The 18,468-nt window shown below is 41.7% G+C and overlaps 1 protein-coding gene across 1 annotated transcript; it reads left to right on the top strand.

The window, feature by feature from the left end:
- Window positions 1-226: 226 nt before the first annotated feature.
- Window positions 227-17,464, top strand: CD180 (CD180 molecule). Its single transcript, XM_042940437.1, has 3 exons — window positions 227-468; window positions 8,539-8,705; window positions 12,660-17,464. The coding sequence occupies exons 1-3, from the start codon at window positions 379-381 to the stop codon at window positions 14,386-14,388; spliced, it is 1,986 nt and encodes a 661-aa protein (XP_042796371.1). The 5' UTR covers window positions 227-378; the 3' UTR covers window positions 14,389-17,464.
- Window positions 17,465-18,468: the final 1,004 nt, after the last annotated feature.

Here is an 18,468-nt window from a genome sequence, read left to right as displayed (position 1 = left end):
TGGAATTAGCCAAACTCTTGAAGCTGGCCTAATGTCCATAGAAACCATCCCATTGAGAGTCCGGGTGACCGGCCCCAGAGGGGTGCTCAACTGATTCATATTTGCCAGGAAACACACTGGGCCATTCTGAGGCTGGGTTCTCAGCTATTTTCGGCAAGGAGGATTGGTGATATGCAAAAGGGACTTCCTTTTTTTTTTTTTTTTTTTTTTTTTTTGTAGCACAGAACCAGCTGAGCAATCAACAGCATTTCTTGTTCCCAGATCACCCTTCTGAGCACTTCTCTGCCTGCCGAATAACTGAGGCCATTAGAGTTTGATTCCATTTCTCTGCTCCAGGCACAAGATAAGCCCACCAAGTGGGGTGGCCTCATTCGGGTGATGGCTCCCTGTGCCGGCTGCTTCCTGTTGGCAGTGATGTTTTCTGCCAGCTGTAAAGCCATCACCTCCTCGGATCAGATGTGCACTGAGGTGAGTCCAAGCTGTTTGTCTTTATCCAGATTAAACTGCCTGGAAATTTTAAGATTCAGCACGCAGTCCTATCTGAGCCTTGGCCTCCCTATATTCACTGTCTTTAAAAGGGTGACAAGGTACGGAGAAAGGTTCTTCTTTAGAATGAAGAAGGAGCCATAGAGCTCAGCCAGGGGATGATCTCAAAAATTATCTGTTGGAAGAAGTGAGAGTTTTCCTCCTCTACAAACAATTCCCTCGAAACGATCTTAATTGAGACATAAGATACCAACAGGGTCTCGGTACAAAGAGGAGCCTTCCAAATGTGCTTCCAGAATGGAGGTGCTGTTTGTCCAACATCCCAGCATATGGCCACTACTCCACAAACAGTTTTTTGGTTTCCTGGAGATTAGCGAAGATGGCCTGTGCCAGGTTTTAGAGCATATAGAGATCACTCTGAATGAGTCTGGCTTTCTCCTCGAATTGGACAGCCCTCCATCTGTTTTACTGACCCACAGGAGTAACATTGGAGAACAGAGCCAAACTGCATCTTCTGTTTTGGCCTTAACAATATTTACCAACTTGTGGGAAGTTCTTGGAGGGGGTCCCTTGCCATCTTCTAAAATGCTGCAACCTTCCTCCCACTGAGAAACTGCTCATAATTCTGGGGGCTAGACGTCTAAGATCAGGCATCAGCAAGGTTAGTTTCTTCGGAGACCTCGTTCATTGGCTAACCCTGTGTAGACGGTCATCTTCTGTGTCTTTGCATCATCTTCCCTTTGTATGTGTCTAATTTATTCTTCTCATAAGGACACCAGTCATACTATATTAGGGCCCATCCTAATGATCTCAGTTCAACTTAATTACCTCTTTAAAGACTCTTTTTTCCAAATAAAGTCACCTTCTGAGTACTCGGGTTAAGACTTCAGCATATGAATTTGGGAATGACACAAAGCAGCCTGCAACAGAAGGGGTCAAGTAAGAGGTTTTTATCAGTCCCAGAAGGCTCTCTCTTCAACACTCAGGTCAGAAGGTCAATTACACACATACGTGTAGGTGACATGATAAGAGGGTAGGAGTGGGAACACCACCTCCTCAGTGACCAGGTAGGTATGCTACCCACCATCTGCCAACATCCTCAGGTAGGATAATATCACACTTAAATTCCAATTCCCAGCTTATTGGGAACCAGGCTATTTTAAATACCCCACTCTGAAGCTTACCAGTTCAACTCTTAAATCCCTGCATTGCTGCAAAGCCCGCACAGCCCTTCAGAAGCCCACACGGGAGTCCTGGGAGATTCTGGAAAGCCCATGGAAATGCTGGACCAGTCTAGCTTCCTACTGAAGACATTAGGTTCCAGAGTTGCCAGTTGCTTTTTACAAGTGGCTCCTGCTTTGGCAGAGTAGAGGGGAGAGAAACAGGGACCACGCCCTAGTCCTTTTGTTGCCTGTTTCTGAGGCCTCCCTGACACTCAGGTGGCAAAAGTGATGCTGAGGGTCCCAGGATCTCCAGGCCTGTCCCTATGTGGCAGTAAGAGCTTTCCTTTTCGGTTAAGTCAGGTGAGACTGAAACCTCTGCAGGTGAGACTGCAGCCCTCCCTCTGAAAGGACTGATTTTAAATGCCTTGGAACCAATGCAATTAACATTGGATCTATACTTGCGTTTACATCCTCTATCGTGTCTGAGTTCTCAGCAGCAGGATTCTCAGGCTGTTTACCAGCCATCACTCTATGTGTGTACTGGGAAGTTCCTGGGGGTTACCAAGATGAATGAGAGTTTGTTCCTGAAGGTAAGGAACTTCTGGGCTGCAGAAAGTGGAATAAAAATGGAAGTGGTGGAAGAGGAAGCTTTGGGTTGAAGGGTCTGGCCCCTTTTCAAGTGCACATTACTCTAGCCTGCCTGGCCCTCATGCTGGCTTCCCTTTCCCTCTTTTGTTCTCTCCTCCAGTTGAAGCAGAATTAACCACATACTGTCTGTGTGCTCATGTGGCCCCCATTAGCTTATCAGGCCCTATTTTGAAAACAAAGTTGGGTTTGTTTGTTTGGGTTTTTTTTTTTTTTTTTGCTTTGTTTTGAGTTTAGTAAACCTTTTAATTAAGTAAAACATACATACAGAAGGTTCCCCAATCCTAAGTGTACAGTTTAATGAGTCTTTACCAAAGCGAGGACATCCGTGTGCCCAGCACACAGATGAAGAAATAGCACCTTCTCAGCAACTCAGAAGCCCCCTCATGCATATTCCCAGTCAGTAGCCCGCAGGGGGCACCCGGTACTCTTAACTTCTATCATCAAAGAAAGATTTTGCCTCTTTGTGAATTTTATATACCAGAGACTGCATGCTGTATAGTCTTTTGTGTCTGGCTTCTTTTGCAAAGCAGTAAATATGGGACATTTACCAAAGATGCTGCATACAGCAATCATTTGTTTATTTTCATTGCTGAATGGTATTCGGTTGTACTAGCGAACCACTATTTATTTATTCATCCTACTGTTAGTGGCCATTTCTTGGCCTACTGTTGTCCATTTCTTGGCTATTATAAACGCTGCTGCTTTGGACATTCATATCTCTGTCTCTAGCAGACAAATATGCAAATCTTTATTAGGTGTTTTCCAGGGCGGGGAAGTATTTGGTCATAGGGTATACATATATTTAATTTCAGTAGGTATCGCCAACCTGTTTTCCAAAGGGTTAGTACCCATTTATACTCATTGGCAATGTATGTGAATTCTGATTACTCCCCATCTTAATATTTGCTATTGTTTGTTTAAGAATGTTAACAATTCTGATGGGTGAATAATGATATTTCATTGGGATTTAATTTTTGCTTTCCTGATGACTGAGGATATTTTCAACTTTGTTAGCCATTTGCATATCTACCTATGCATGTGTATATGAGAGAGACACAGAAAGTTCTTAACTTTAATGCAGCTTGATTTATAATTGTTCCTTTATTCTCAGCACATTTCTGTCCTGTTTAAAAAAATTTGCTGACCTTGAGGCCATGACAGTATTATCCTCTGTTTTCTGGAAGTTGACTTTGTATTTATCTCTATTGTTAGGTTTCACATTTAGAGCTATAACCAACTGGAATTGTTTTCTGCATACAATGTGAAGTGGGAGTCAAGATGAATTTTTAGTAAAACTTTTTGTTTGAAAAATATTTCTAAGGTAGACAAGCTCTAAAAATATAATGAGCCTCCATAAACACTCCATGTGGAATCTTCCACTGTTTTATTCTACTGTTGTTTTCTTCTGTATGTGTGTGTTTCTTGTGTTATATTCTTCTATTGTTTTCTCTGTATGCATGTGAACCATAAGTAACAAAATTAGAGCCAGGACCAGGTCTTTGGAGGCTAACAGATGTGCAAAGCATAAGTGAAATACAGTGTTCTGTGATTTGAATTCTGGTAACACTTTAGATACACTCTTGAATAATTACACTGGAGTGTAGACATGCCTCTTCATTTCAGATGGGCTCAATGGTGGCTATCCTGTCCGCTCAAACCTATGGGAGGAAGACAGTCCTTCTTCAGTCCTAGGTAGGGGTGGGAAATGCCTAGTGGAGCTCCTTTTTGGAAGAACTCCAAGTTCACAAATTCACAGATACAGAGGCTTCTGGAGAGCTCTAAACAATGACATGATATTGTGATGAGCCAGTAAAACACAAACTCCTCTTATGAGTGCTCAGCATACATGGTCTCATTAATCCGCCGAGTTGGCCCACAAAGAAGGTTATCCCCCATCTATAGGCGAAAAAGAAGGCTCAGAGAATACAGTTTAGTGGTTGAAAGCTGGGATCTGAACCCAAGCAGTCTGACTCAAGATACATAGAAAATGAACTGCATATAATTGGGATGCCCTTTGCCTGTAGGAGTCAGGTTAACAATGAAATTTTAGGACTGTGCCCTCTTGGGAATATTTTGTTTTATTTTCAGAGAGTAATTGTTACTCTGGGATTTGATGCAGTCACACTGCTAACTCTGGAGGGAGGCTCAGTGTTCTGCATGCCAGACTCTGTGCATGGGGTCGCTGGCTGTGGTGTATGCCGAATGCAGAGGAGACGTTGGGAGGGTGGGAATCAGCACTTGGTGAAACTCAAAAGGTTCAAAATTAGAAAATGATTTCAACACTTTCGAGACGAGAAAATACAATGGGATAGCAGAGAGTTAGAGTTACAGCAGAAGGAAGCAAAATAAGATCCTGATTGAAAAAATGCAAATGAATTACCTGGAAGGAAAAGGGATTGCAAACACAGATTTAACACTTACGAGTCCCGCTCTGTGGAAAAGGGACGGTTCTGATATGAAGCTGGAGACAAAGTGGTTGGTGCAGGTCCCAGTGCACAGCAGGTCCTGAGGAAATGGCCCATGACTTAGGACCGGGGGTAGGCACGGGGTTGTTGTGAATGCCGTGTCTCCTTGCACAGCCCTCCTGGCTGCACGGGTTCACATCAAGAAGGGACCAGCAAAAGTAGGAGAGGGAGAAGGTGATTTTCGACAATAACCCCACACTGAGGGCTAGAGAATGAAGGCTGCTTTGACAGGAAGTAGTCACGTGGGGGTCAGAGGACCCACGGGGGCTGCAGAAGCAGGGGTGGGTATCTGCCTGGAGGAGCAACTATACATGTGACCCTGGCAGCCAGCCCAATCCTATATTCCTTCTCTGCATCCTGTCCCTTCTCCATTGCAGGGTCATGCTGCAGTCCTAGAATCCTGTGCTCTACTCATCACGACTCCCTCTCAAAAAGTTTGTGAGGATCCTGGCAGTGAGAAAGACACAACCTCACTCATGTAGTATTTCTACCAAAACTGTATAACCTGAATCAAATCATGAGGAAAGATGCTTCAAGTGAGGGACATTGTGTGTGTGTGTGTGTGTGTGTGTGTGTGTGTATTATTGATAAATATATCAATGCCATGAGAGACAACAAAAGGCTAAGGAATTGCTTCAAACTAAAGACACACAAAAACTAAATGCAATGTGTGAACGTGGACTAGAAAAAACAAAATTACTATAAAGGATAATATTAAGACAATTGCCAAAATGTGTACACTGTATAATAACATTGTATCAATGTTCAATATTCTCAATTAGGCATTGGCACTGTGGTTATAGAAGAGATGTCCTTGTTCTCAGAAGACTTAGGGGTAATGGGTCATGATGTCTACAATTTACTCTCAAAAAAAAAAGGAATGAGAACAACAGTGTGTGTGTGTGTGTGTGTGTGTGTGTGTGTGTATGTGTGTGTGTGTATGTGTACTTCCTGCCTTAAAAAATTTGAGAGAGACTCTTAAAAACTGAGAACAAACTGAGGGCTGATGGGGGGTGGGAGGGAGGAGGGTGGCTGATGGGTTTGAGGAGGGCACCTGTTGGGATGAGCACTGGGTGTTGTATGGAAACCAACTTGACAATAAACTTCATATACTGAAAAAAAAATTTGAGAGACAATTAAAAAAAATTTTTTTAAGGGGGTGGGGCTCCTGGGTGGCTCAGTCGGTTGAGCGTCCGGCTTCGGCTCAGGTCATGATCTCACAGTTTGTGAGTTTGAGCCCCGCGTCGGGCTCTGTGCTGACAGCTCAGAGCCTGGAGCCTGCTTCAGATTCTGTGTCTCCCCCTCTCTCTGCCTCTCCCATGCTCATGCTCTCTCTCTGTCTCTCAATAATAAATAAAAAACATTTTTAAAATTTTAAAAAAAATTCGAGAGACTGGAAACAATTTAATGCTGCTTGAGTGATTCCAGAGCATGGGACACTTCATGTCACCATCTGTGATAGTAACTGTGAGTGTACAAGAATGTGAATACGAGAGCCAAAGGGGAAGGGTCGCGTGGGTGGAGCTCAGGACATTGTCCAAAATGTGCTTGCTTTTTAAATTCTCTTATAAGCTGCAATGCTTGTCATTTGCCTCGTTCTCCCAGGAATTAAGGGCAGAGAGTTCATTGCAGTTCATACCTAAGTAGAGACTAATGTATGACACCGGCTTATGGTGGGTTTCTCAGAACTCTGTGGTAATGTTATCCACTAGTTCTGTTTTTCACCGGGATAAAACTGAGCTATTTCATTTATCTGCCTTTCCATTTGCTAGAAGCTCCCTCAGGCCACTGGCTCCATAGAGCTCCTGCTGGATTCTCAACTTTCCGAATCACATTAATGCAGTAAAAGTGCTTAGCAAAGCACAGAAGAGGACTAATTTAGGTGTCACGGGCGCTTATATATTCAGGAGAAGGAGGGAATTGCCAGCGTGGCGCCTTTTGCTGTAGGACCAGAATAGCTCCAGACAAATTGAGGAAAGGTCCCTTTCTCCAAGTATATGTGACATCAGTTATGCCAGTGCACGCCAGAAAAAGGGAAATGTCTTCTCAAAGCTCCTCCAAACCTTAGCAGCTACTGGGGAAGTTACATTCATTTCCTCTTGGGGCCATCCATGAGCATGGGCACAAGGGGGGGTCTGGCAACATGTGTTTTTCCCACCAGTCAGCTACATCCTAAGTTTTAAAGGCGAAGTGTGAATTTCAAGGACATTAGGTGGATTTGTGGCAGTGCCTGGAGGACGTTGGGTCTATAAAATGAGGAATGAATTACAAGGAAATAAAAATATGGCATTTTCATCAGTAACACTGATAATATTATCACAATATAGAAGAAAACGTGATATCCAGTAGGTGAGCATGCATACGCTCGCGGTACCCACAAAAAGTGCACCACTACACACAAGTTGGAGTAAAGCAGAAAGCAATTAAAATGTGACATCTCTAAAACATCAGGCTTCATAGTAAAGGAGAACGTGCTCAGTCTTCTGTTCCCAGCTAAGCAGGACTGTCTGCAACTGAGGATGGGGACAGAACATTTTGAAACAGATACAGAAGTAGTTACAAGGAGCCTCCATGTATATATCGACGTTCGACAATCACTGATATTTTGCCTACTGATTTCATGTATCCCCTCCTCCCCTCCTTCATGTCCAGAATATTTTAAAAGAAATCCCAAACATCAAGTCCTTTTATGCAGAAATACTTCAAAATGCATTTCAAAAGAATAAGAACATTGCTGTTATCATTCAAAAATTCCTAATTCCTTAATATTCTCTAATATCGCGTCCTCAAAGTTTCTTGATAGTCTATAAAATGTCTTTTCCTGATGCTTCATGTGAATCAGAATCAAAACGAGGGCTACTCTGTTGTTGGTTGTATCTCTTAAAGAGCTTCTATTGCTGTCTCTTTTAACAGGAGCAGTCTCCTCTTGCCCCATCCACCTTCCTCTCTACTTCCCCAACACCATTCACATGTCAACAAAACAAAGTCAGTTATTCTACAGGATGCTCCGCCTTAGGCATTTGGCTGACAGCTACCGTGCAGGCTGTTTTAACTTAAACCTCTCGTTTCATTTGTAGGCTGTAAATTAAGCCTAAAGTCTTGTATTCAAATTTAATTTCTGGGGGGCAGGAATCTGTCTCCATCAGAAAGTGTGAAATATCTGATTGTCTTGTTCTGTTGATGCTAATGCACAGTTGATCTGTTTTGAGAATGAAATAAAACATTTCCATGCATCCAAAATCAGAACTGTGAAAGTATAATCAAGATAAGTCTTCCTTCCCTTCTTCTCTATCTGGTTCCTTTTTTCCCCTTCAAGGCAATGAGTGTGGGGCCTTTCCCCATGGCTTCTCTTTGCAAATGTAAGAAATACACATACAGTATGCTATACATGACATACCATATACTGTATATACTATAAGTTCATTCTGCACCTTGCTTTTTACACCTTACAATAAGCCTGGATGTCACTCCATATTAACATGTGGAGACCCTACTCATTCCATTTTCAACTGCAGAAGATTCCATCTTGTGAATGGACCATATTTTGTTCAACTAGTCCTACAGTGATGAATAATCTGGTGACTGCCTACTTTTGGTATTATAAAAATATACTAAAATAAATAATCTTATGCACAAGTCACTTTGGGTATTTGCAGGTGTGTATTTGGTAAGATTCCTAGAAGTGGGATTGCTGTGCAAAGGATAAAATATGTGTAATTTTGCTAATCAATCAAATTACCAACTCTGATATTAATTTCCGTTGTTTCTCTTGTCAGAAAGAAGCCAACAAAACATATAACTGTGAAAATTTAGGTCTCACAGAAGTTCCTGACACTCTACCAAACACAACAGAAGTTTTAGAATTTGGCTTTAATTTCTTGCCTGTAATTGAAAATACAACTTTCACCAGACTCATAGATCTTATGTTTTTGGACTTAACCAGGTATGTATCTGAGTTCCTTGTGCGTGGCTGATGTTTTACTTATGGAATAATACAACTTGCATTCAAATTGTTTCCAGGACCTTCTTTTGGGAGCACAGGGGCATTCTATCTATACTGTGTGTTTACTCTTCCCCATGAAATATTTTTATGCAGGTGAAATGTTGTATTAATGAAACCCAATAACTGAACAGAAGAGTGGATTGTTTTCAAACGATGCTGCATCAACAGTGTTGTTTAAGAAGTTTTAAGGAATACTAAAGACAAATCTTTCATTCAGTCAGATGCCGTATTATACTACATGTTAGTGTAGTTTATTATTGGGTGATAACATTTTAAGAAACATTTACAGAAGAAACACATAAGCCACTAACTTTTTCCCCTGTAAGTTGGGAAAATAGTTCCATCATTTAATTTTAGAAGCAGAGTCAGGATTCCAAATACTGAACCAGTGTTTGTGAACCAGAAGGCAGAAGTATTACAAGAAAATAAGAGAAGAAACTAGAAGGGAATTGCAACATGATTGTGTGTGTGTGTGTGTGTGTGTGTGTGTGTGTGTGTGTGTGTGTGTAAGAGGGGAAAGGGCTTTGCATGTGTATGAGGCGTGTATCCCTTGCAGCAGCTCTATTTCTTAGGTGGTTCGGTTTCAGCTTCTGCCCAGGGTAGTAGAACGTTCACATCCGTAAGACTATATTCATCTTTATAACCACCACTGGGAGGTAGGCATGCTGAATATTACAGTCCAACTCATGTTCGATGAGGAAATGAAAGCTCAAGGAGATTTTGTGAGTTTGGTTAAGGTCACAGAGTAAGGCAACTGGGTCTCTGCTCTGCTGACTCTCAGTCCAGAGTCCCCCAAATGACCCCAGGCCACCTCCCCTGCCAAGATTCCACTGATTGCCTAGCAACACTTCACTGAGACAAAGTCTTGCCCTTGGAGATAGGGACAGAGATTACTCTGCTACCTACCTAGTATGCCCCCAGGACATTTACTTGCCCTCTGCTTTACCACTTCTCATTTTTAGATGAAATGGATTTGACCACATTTTGAAGGAGTGCATGGGGCCATGACAGCTTCTCTAGATAGAAGACTCTAAGTTTCCTCTTGTTATTTTCGAAAGATGATAAAAAATATGACCTCATACTTCCTAAAATCCCTCTCCTTAGTCCCCTAACCCCTGCCTTTTATCTGGCCACAAATCAGATACAATTTTTATTCTTTTAAACAGCCACCATTTCTTTAGCTCTACCAACATGTTTTCTGGGGTTTTTTGCTCATTCTTCCATCTTGCTTTTCAGACTTCCTCTCTAGAATAATTTTTCTTTTTTCCTGAAGTACATCCCCCAAAATGTCTTTGGGGAAAGCCTCTTAGGATTAAACTCCCTCGGTTTTGTTTTTCCGAAAATGTCTTTATTTTACTCTCTTTCTTGAAAGACAGTCTTTTCTGGTATGATTGCACGTGACGGTTTTTTGTTCTTAGTTAGCCCTTTGATGCTACCATTCGCTTTGTGCCTTCTTGCTGTTAGATAGTCACCTGTCTGTCTAATCATTGTGCACACGTAGGTGATCTTTTCTCTCTGGGTGTTTTCAATGGTTTCTCTTTGTCTTTGGCATTCTGTAATATCACAGGGCTGCACTGTGTAGATGCTTGAGCTCCCTGAATCTGTGATTAGTGCCTTTCATCAATTCTAAAATAGTCTAGCCATTATTTGTTTGAAACTTGGCTTGCTCCTGGTCACTATTTCTTCTGGGTCTCTGATTAGATTTACATTGCGTCTTCTCATCCATCCTTTGTAACATCAATATATCTTTCTTGTTTTCCACCTCTTTGGTGTTTTGGAATATATTCTAGGTAATTTTCTCGTATCCCCTTTTAGTCCATTAATACCCTCTTCAGCTAATCTCTTGTATAAACTATCCATTGGCTTTTCAATCTCATTAACTTCCTATTTCAATAAATTTCAATGGCTTTTCATTTCAGATATATCAGATCAGCTTTAATAAGTTTTTCCTTCTTCCTATTATTGGTTCACACTGTTTCCTTCAAACATGTCAAATGCATGTTTGATCTAAATATATGATATATTCTGATAATATATATCAGGAGTATCACATACTCTTTCCAAATCATATATGTATTATGAGATATATCTGATAATTCTGGTATCTGTTGTTTCTTTCACTTAATTATGCAGAACATACTTATAATTCTTTTTAAGTTTATTTATTTATTTTCAGAGAGCACATGCACACACAGGCAAGCAGGGAAGGGTCAGAGAGAGACAGAGAGAGAATCCCAAGCAGGCTTGTGCTGCCAGAGTGCAGCCCGCCCCAGGGCTCTATGCCATGAACCGTGAGATCATGACCTGAGCTAAAATCAAGAGCTGGACATTTGACCGACTAAACCACTCAGGTGTTCCTGTAGAACATTTTTTTTAAACTGATTTTGGCTAACGAATTGCCCTTATGTATTCAGTGAAGTTTTATTTTGAGCTCATTTATCTTTTGGAATTTGATGTAAATCTTTGTTTAAAATACTTTCCTGGGATTAGACCATGGCATTATGGCTACAGACAATAAGCCTAAATATTTCTGGAGATGCATAGTGAAATATGTTCGGGATGTCTAGGATTTGATTTAAACCACTTCAGGAGGGAGAGGAGGGACTAGAACAAGCAAGGAAGTATATATGGCAAAATCTTGAGAACTGCTGCACCCATGTGGTATATGAAAGTTCATTGTACTACTATCTTTACTTTAGGTTTGCAAGTATTTTTTATTACAAATTAATTAAATAGGTATATCACTCAAAAAGAAATTTCTATTCACTTCTGCTGCTCTCTGAAGTCACTACCATTCTGGGGCCATTTTAGACTCAATTTTCTACCTGGGCTCCTTTTGGGAGGTCCACAGAGGTAGTGTCAGTTCAGATCCCAGCCCTCGTGAGTGGAAACTTATGGTTCGAGAATCCCAGGGGGAGACTTTTCTCATTGTTATCCTTGTTGCTCCATCTAAAGCCATGGGCCAAGATAAACACGTATCCTCAAGGTCACCCTCTATGAGCCTTCTTTTTTTAAGGTGATCCGCTGAAAGGATCCCTTCTGAAGATCTTGGTGGTCTGTAGGTTTTTGATAGGACCTCCTACCCTGCTTGGACCCCAAGCTTTGTCTCCTGCCATGGTACATGTGGCTCATTTTAACTCAGGCTTTAGGCCATCAAAGACTGGCAGATATTGGCAAATATGACAAGTGACCAGGGCTCACTTGGTCCTAGGGATTCCAGCTTCTTTTTCAGAGCTCCTTTAATGTGTTTCTAAGGAACTCCCTTAGTGCCTTCCAGGGTAGCTGTGTGTGTGTGTGTGCGCGCGCACGCACTTGCATGCATGTGCTCACACATGCATAATCCAGTATTTTCAGGTGCATTACCAGGATGACACCTGTACTGCTCCATATTTCTATGGAGCATTTTCATATGTATCATTTGGTTAACAGCCATTGCCTAAAGCACTCATCACTTCTTTACTTTATAGATGGAACAAAAGTTTGAGAAAATTTGTGACTTGTCCTGGGTGACACAGATACATATATCACATATCATTTGTTCTATAGTATACATTATATACTACATATTGTATATTACTTACAACAGTAAATAATACCTCCATTTTCCCTAAAGTCAAATGACTAACTGTTCCCTAGATTCTATAAACAAACCTCTGAGAGTTCAATCCAAAGGGATAAGATTTCTGGAAAAAATTCTAAATCAGAGTGTTCGGAACTGAGGCTAGTCATTAATTCGACAGGTAATCTGTTGGTACTGCAGAAAATTTTTAATGTTTTACCTCAAATAACGATACGTACTGTTTTTACTCTACACAAAAGATGGCTTTGTTAATACTAGTCACTGTGACAGAGTTTTTCTTTTTTCTAATTAATTATTTTTAAATAATTTTTAAGGTGCCAAATTAACTGGGTACATGAAGACACTTTTCAATACCAGCATCAGTTGAACACAATTGTATTGACTGGAAATCCCCTGATATTCATGGCAGAAACAGCATTTAATGGGCCCAAATCGCTGAAGCATCTTTCCTTAATCCAAACAGGAATATCCAATCTCGAGTTTATCCCAGTGTATAATCTGGAACAGTTGGAAAGTTTGCATCTTGGAAGCAACCATATTTCCTCCATTAAGTTCCCAGAGAATTTCCCAACACAGAATTTGAAAGTCCTGGATTTTCAGAATAACGCTATATACTATATCTCGAGTGAAGACATGAATGCTCTGGACAAGGCCACCAACCTAAGCCTTAATTTCAATGGCAATGACATTAAAGCCATTGATCCTGGAGCTTTCCATTCAAAAAGCTTCCAAAGTTTGAAATTTGGAGGGATTCTTAACTTGTCTGTTATATTGAAAGGTCTACAGAACTCCACTGCTCAGTCCCTCTGGCTGGGGACATTTGAAGACTCTGACGACCAAGACCTTACTCCAGCCATGTTTGAGGGACTTTGTGAAATGTCTGTGGAAAGCATCAATCTACAGAAGCACCATTTCTCTAATATCTCATCTACCACATTTCGCTGCTTCACTCAACTTAAGGAATTGGATCTGACGGCAACTCACCTGAAAGCATTGCCCTCCGGGATTGAGGGTATGAATGCTCTCAAGAAATTAGTTCTCAATGTAAATAATTTTGACCAATTGTGTCAGATCAATGCTGCCAGTTTTCCATCCCTCACAGACCTCTCTATCAAAGGCAACATGAAAACACTTGACTTCGGTGCTGGGTGTTTGGAAAAACTAGAAAATCTTCAGAAACTTGATTTAAGCCACAATGATATAGAAGCTTCCGACTGCTGCAATCTGCAACTCAAAAACCTGCCCCACTTACAGTACCTAAACCTGAGCTACAATGAGCCTCTTGGTCTCCAGAGTCAGGCATTCAAAGAATGTCCTCTGTTAGAACATCTAGATTTGGCATTTACCCACTTGCACATTAAGGCTCCACAAAGTCCTTTTCAAAACCTCCGTGTCCTACAGGTTCTGAATCTTTCTCACTGTCTCCTGGATACCAGCAATCAGCACCTTCTAGCAGGCCTGGTGGATCTCCGCCATCTAAATTTACAGGGGAATCACTTTCAAGATAGGCGCATCTCAAAGACCAACCTACTTCAGCCCTTGAACAGCTTGGAGGTTCTTAGTTTATCCTCCTGTGACCTCCTTTCCATAGACAAGCAAGCATTCCAGAGCCTTGGAAAAATGAGTCACGTAGACTTAAGCTACAACAGCCTGACGGGCGATAGCATCGATGCTCTTAGCCATCTTCAGGGGATCTACCTCAATCTGGCCGTCAACAGCATCCAAGCCATCCCACCTCTTCTCCTCCACACCCTGTCCCGGCAGAACACCATTAACTTAAGCCACAATCCCCTGGACTGCACTTGTTTGAACATGCATTTTATAACATGGTACAAAGAAAACCTGCAGAAATTTGAGGGTGTGGAGGAAACCATGTGTGCAAACCCTCCATCTTTAATGGGAGTTAAGCTGTATGACGTCGAACTGTCCTGTGGGATTACGGCTGTGGGCATTTTCTTTCTTATAGTATTTTTATTCTTCATTGCCATTCTGCTCATTTTTTCAGTTAAATTCCTCCTCAGGTGGAAATACGAGCACATTTAGTGCTGAAGCTTTCTGGAGATGGCAAATGAATGTGTTTAGGGAAACTGCCCCAAGTAAAGGAACTGTTGTCTGTTGTTGGCTGTCAGAATTTTCAGATTGGTTCCTGCAGCTGGACAGGACTTGCTGTGCTTTTCTGAGTCCCAGAGCTAATGAACCTTCCTGGAATGTAAACTGACTAGGACCAGGGGACCAAACAACAGCTGTGAGAGACACAGAGCCATTTGCTCACATGAAAGGTGGTTGGAGGACCCATGGCAGGGAAAGGCCAGGAGAGGAATGTTCGAGGAGGTGATCTTCCTTCCACTCATGGACACTTTCCGAAGCAGTGCCTACTCTGACCCTAAAAGGAGACCAACAACCACAACTTGGCGGCACTGGTGACCCCAGTCCAAACTCTGTCTCCTGCGGCTTGGGCATCGTGCTTGGCTCTGGGTCCTCAGTAAGACAGTCATTTGAGAAACTTGTTGAGGATAAAGTCTCAATGTTTTTTTTTTTTTTTTAATGAAAAAGGGAATACACAAGGGAATTTAAAAGAAGAGGCTGAGAAATGAATCGTGACATCAAATCAACTTCATTTATCTCCTTAATTCTAAGTCTCTAAGGTCTCTACAATTCCACTAGGGTGTAAATAGGTACAACAAAACAAAACAAAACAAAACAAAAAAGAAAAACCAAAAAGCAAATACCACCCCACCAGTCCCCCAAACCCCCAATCTAGGATTTTTGCTACATTGGCCACTCTCACTTCAGAACCACGGAAGTTTCCTACCGATCTTGGGTGCTTGGTCTTATATTACAAATCCTACCTTACACATGGCTGTGGCCCAAATGCTCTTCTCATTTGAATGTCTGGTCCTTAGAAGCTTTTTTCCCACAGGAACTATGAGATAAATGGTGGTTTGGTTCCCAGGGCATCTCTCAAAAGTCTATTCACCTGGGATAGCAATCGAGCTAGTGCATTTGCAATGAAAACCAGTGGAAGAAAGCATCACTGTGCTCTAGCTGTCCACAACACAATACTCTGGCTCAGTGAGTTTCTGCTGAGTCTGGGGTATCAGCAATGATTGTACCAGTGGAAAAGATTAGACAGGACCATTGAATGTAGAGAGAGAGAGAAAGGACAGAGAAGAGGAAAGTGTTAGGATTTAGGCCTTGCAAGACCCAAAGGGTCCACTCCTATAAGGCTTGACTTTCTGTGGCCTGGAATGGTGGACAAGAGCTGAAATCTCTTGTATTCAGGGTGTTGCATTCATTGGACCTTAAGTTCTGTAACAAATTTTAGGCTAGAGGTGGTAACTCAAGTTATGAAAATCTGATTGGAATATCAAAATAAAATTAACTTTCATATCCAATCAGAATTTATTAGCCCTTATGTTGGGGGTCTAACAGTGGGACATATTAACAGAGTGGAAACTTGGGAACCAACCTCTCTTTACCGCTATATCCCTCAAGAATGGCAAAAAAGACAGGAAATAGTGAAGAAATGCCATAAACCTCTCCTGCAGTTGCTCTGCTTGTCTTGTAGTCTTGGGGGATTTTTTGGGGGTAGTACTAGGTGGGAGGCCAAGTTTTCCCAGAAAATCTTGGTTAACAACACACAGTAAAGGGACAGAGGTGCTTGCCTTGGGCACAGAATCTAAGGGGGAACCAAAAAACCTCAGTAATCAAGACAAAAATATTTTAACGCAATATTTTAAAAACTTTTGATTAATGAAAAAAATCTGTGATAAATAAAACAACAAAATTTTTAAAAACGGCATCCAAAACAGTCCCATGCTGAACATGTTAGGGCCTGAGGCAAAAGGAAAAATCAGTAATACTGATCCTGCCTCTGTTTAAAATTTTGGTATTTTGTTCATGGTTGATATTTTGCATTAGTCTTTTTTAATTTAATATTGCATTAAAATATTATCTTCATTACTGATTTCTTTGGTGCACCCTTAAATTTAGCACCCAAGGTGGGTGTCTCACTGGTCTCACCCTATTCCCACTGTGAGAAATACTAAGAAGTAGGTACCCCCAGTTAATTCCCAGGCCACAGTTTACCCAGGGCCTATTAGCAGGCATATTATCTCAAAGTTATTCTGAAGGGCCTTTCCCTTCCCCCTTACTTTCTGGAAGCAGGTCAAAGTGTCCGAGAGCTTACACCTTCACCTTCTTCCGCATTCTCAGGTAACTCCCAACTCAAAGGCATCCTTCCTTCAAAGTGGAGAGAGGTGGCAGAGATGAAAGGGTACTATATCCCCTTGAGCTCTAGGTGGCCCGGGGACCTGGTGAGTGGGCACAGGCAGAGCACCACTCTGCTAATGCAATGAAACAGCACACAATTAGCTGCTTTAATTACCTTGAGTATCAGTGTTTGGGAAAACAGGTGCCTGAAAAGGAAGTTTTCCTCAGCTTTCCTGAGGGAACCCTGGAGACGCAGTCACTTAAAGATGTGTGTGGAAGAAGTAAGTGCTAGAAATATGAGGAATGGGGACACACCCATCATCCCCCTTTCTTCCTTCCCTGGCCCTAAGGAGGGTGGAACAACATTCCGAGAAGGCCAGTTTGAGCCACTGCTGTATTGGTATTGGCCTTGAGTCTGGCAATGACTGAGACTTTTTTCATTGAGTTTTGGGCTCAGAAGGGACCTAAGGCAGAAGCGGGCATGGCTGCCTTGGCCAGCCTCTGTCAGTGTGTGGAACAGGCAGCTTCCTTACTGGTGCTGCACCAAAGACCCCTCTTTCTAGGGACGTGAAGGCAGTGTTAGTTTATAAGTTCAGGCAGCCAACCCTCCCGAGTCAAGAGAGAGAGCATCCCTGCTAACTACACCACCCCATGCTGCCCACTCTTGTGCAAGAGCCATTCACCTTTGAGGATTCAGGCAGGAAGGTAGCAGGACACATAGTTCATTTGTTTTGTTGATTTCATTAATTTGCTTGTACCAAATTAAATGATCAGCTCTGGAAACTCTGGGAACTGTTCCTGGTAGTGACCACAAAGATGCAAAAACCATGCTGTTTCCTTCTTCTCTCCCTTTTCTCTTTATTTCTCTTTCCTTTTTCTTTCTTTGCTGTTTCTTCCCTTCTCTCCTTTTCTCCTTCTTTCTCTGTGCTTCCCTCCTTCTCTACTGGTTTCATGCTTTCCTTCCTTCTTTCATCCATATCAGACAGGATGGAACTCAGCACTCTATGAATCCAGTCTAAGACAGAACCAGAATGCACTGAGTTCCCTCACATTCTAGCAAATTTAAACTCTTTCTTGACTGCAGGATTTAAGCTGTAGAGATGATATACTAATCGCTGTCTTACCACTCTATAGCCACATGGTTCTCCGTAATGGTTAATGTGTTAAAACAGAAACAAAAGTATTCTGTGGAATATCTGTGATGCAGATTGCATCACATGATAGATGGTAGGGTCCTAAGCCCTAGCAAAATGTAATTGCCCATCTTGCTTTCATTTATCAGGGGTGTGCCCCTTCCCTGTAATGCAACTTGCTATTCTGTAACTGCACACTGATCTAAGGCTTTGTGACAGCTCCTCTGTTTTAAGCAACAGTAAATTCACCCTACAAAGTCAGAAAGGCAGCTTTTTGATAGCTGCTGTCAATTTTATTGCTTTATCCTGGTTACTAGGATAGAATCTGTAGACACGGTGTGTTTATTGGTTTTATGTATCGTATGTTGTTACTGCTCTGACAAGCTATTCCTATAAAAATGTGTTATTATTGCATGTTGTAGCTCAGTGAGCTGACCCTGCATTTCAAAGTGTACTGAAGCAAATAGCATTGAAGTCCATAAAAGTTGACTGGCCTCCATCACAGAGGACTCTCTGTGTGAGCTGCAATTCCCACAATCTGATAGCAAATTATACCTTTCCCCAGAGCCAGCAGCCATCACTGCTAACTGAACATAACACAGACACAAACACAGGCATGATCAGTAAAATTTCAAGACAGGAAGCTGTCATACCATTCCTACTTGTCCAATTCCTCAAGAAGTGTCATTTGTAATTTTGAAGTTTACAAAGGTATGAAATAAATGGCTTTTCAATGTTTTTTGTGTATTATTATAAGATGCAAGAGGGGTGGTTGACC

The sequence above is a fragment of the Panthera leo genome, chromosome A1 (assembly GCF_018350215.1).
Source record: "Panthera leo isolate Ple1 chromosome A1, P.leo_Ple1_pat1.1, whole genome shotgun sequence".
Lineage (NCBI taxonomy): Eukaryota > Metazoa > Chordata > Mammalia > Carnivora > Felidae > Panthera > Panthera leo.
This window is presented reverse-complemented; position numbering and strand designations above follow the sequence as displayed.

Excerpts from the sequence above, each read along its gene's own strand:
- CD180 (XM_042940437.1), top strand. The coding sequence starts at position 379 with ATGGCTCCCTGTGCCGGCTGCTTCCTGTTGGCAGTGATGTTTTCTGCC. Across the intron at positions 469-8,538 it reads CGGATCAGATGTGCACTGAG|AAAGAAGCCAACAAAACATA; the intron begins GTGAGTCCAAGC and ends TTCTCTTGTCAG. Across the intron at positions 8,706-12,659 it reads ATGTTTTTGGACTTAACCAG|GTGCCAAATTAACTGGGTAC; the intron begins GTATGTATCTGA and ends ATAATTTTTAAG.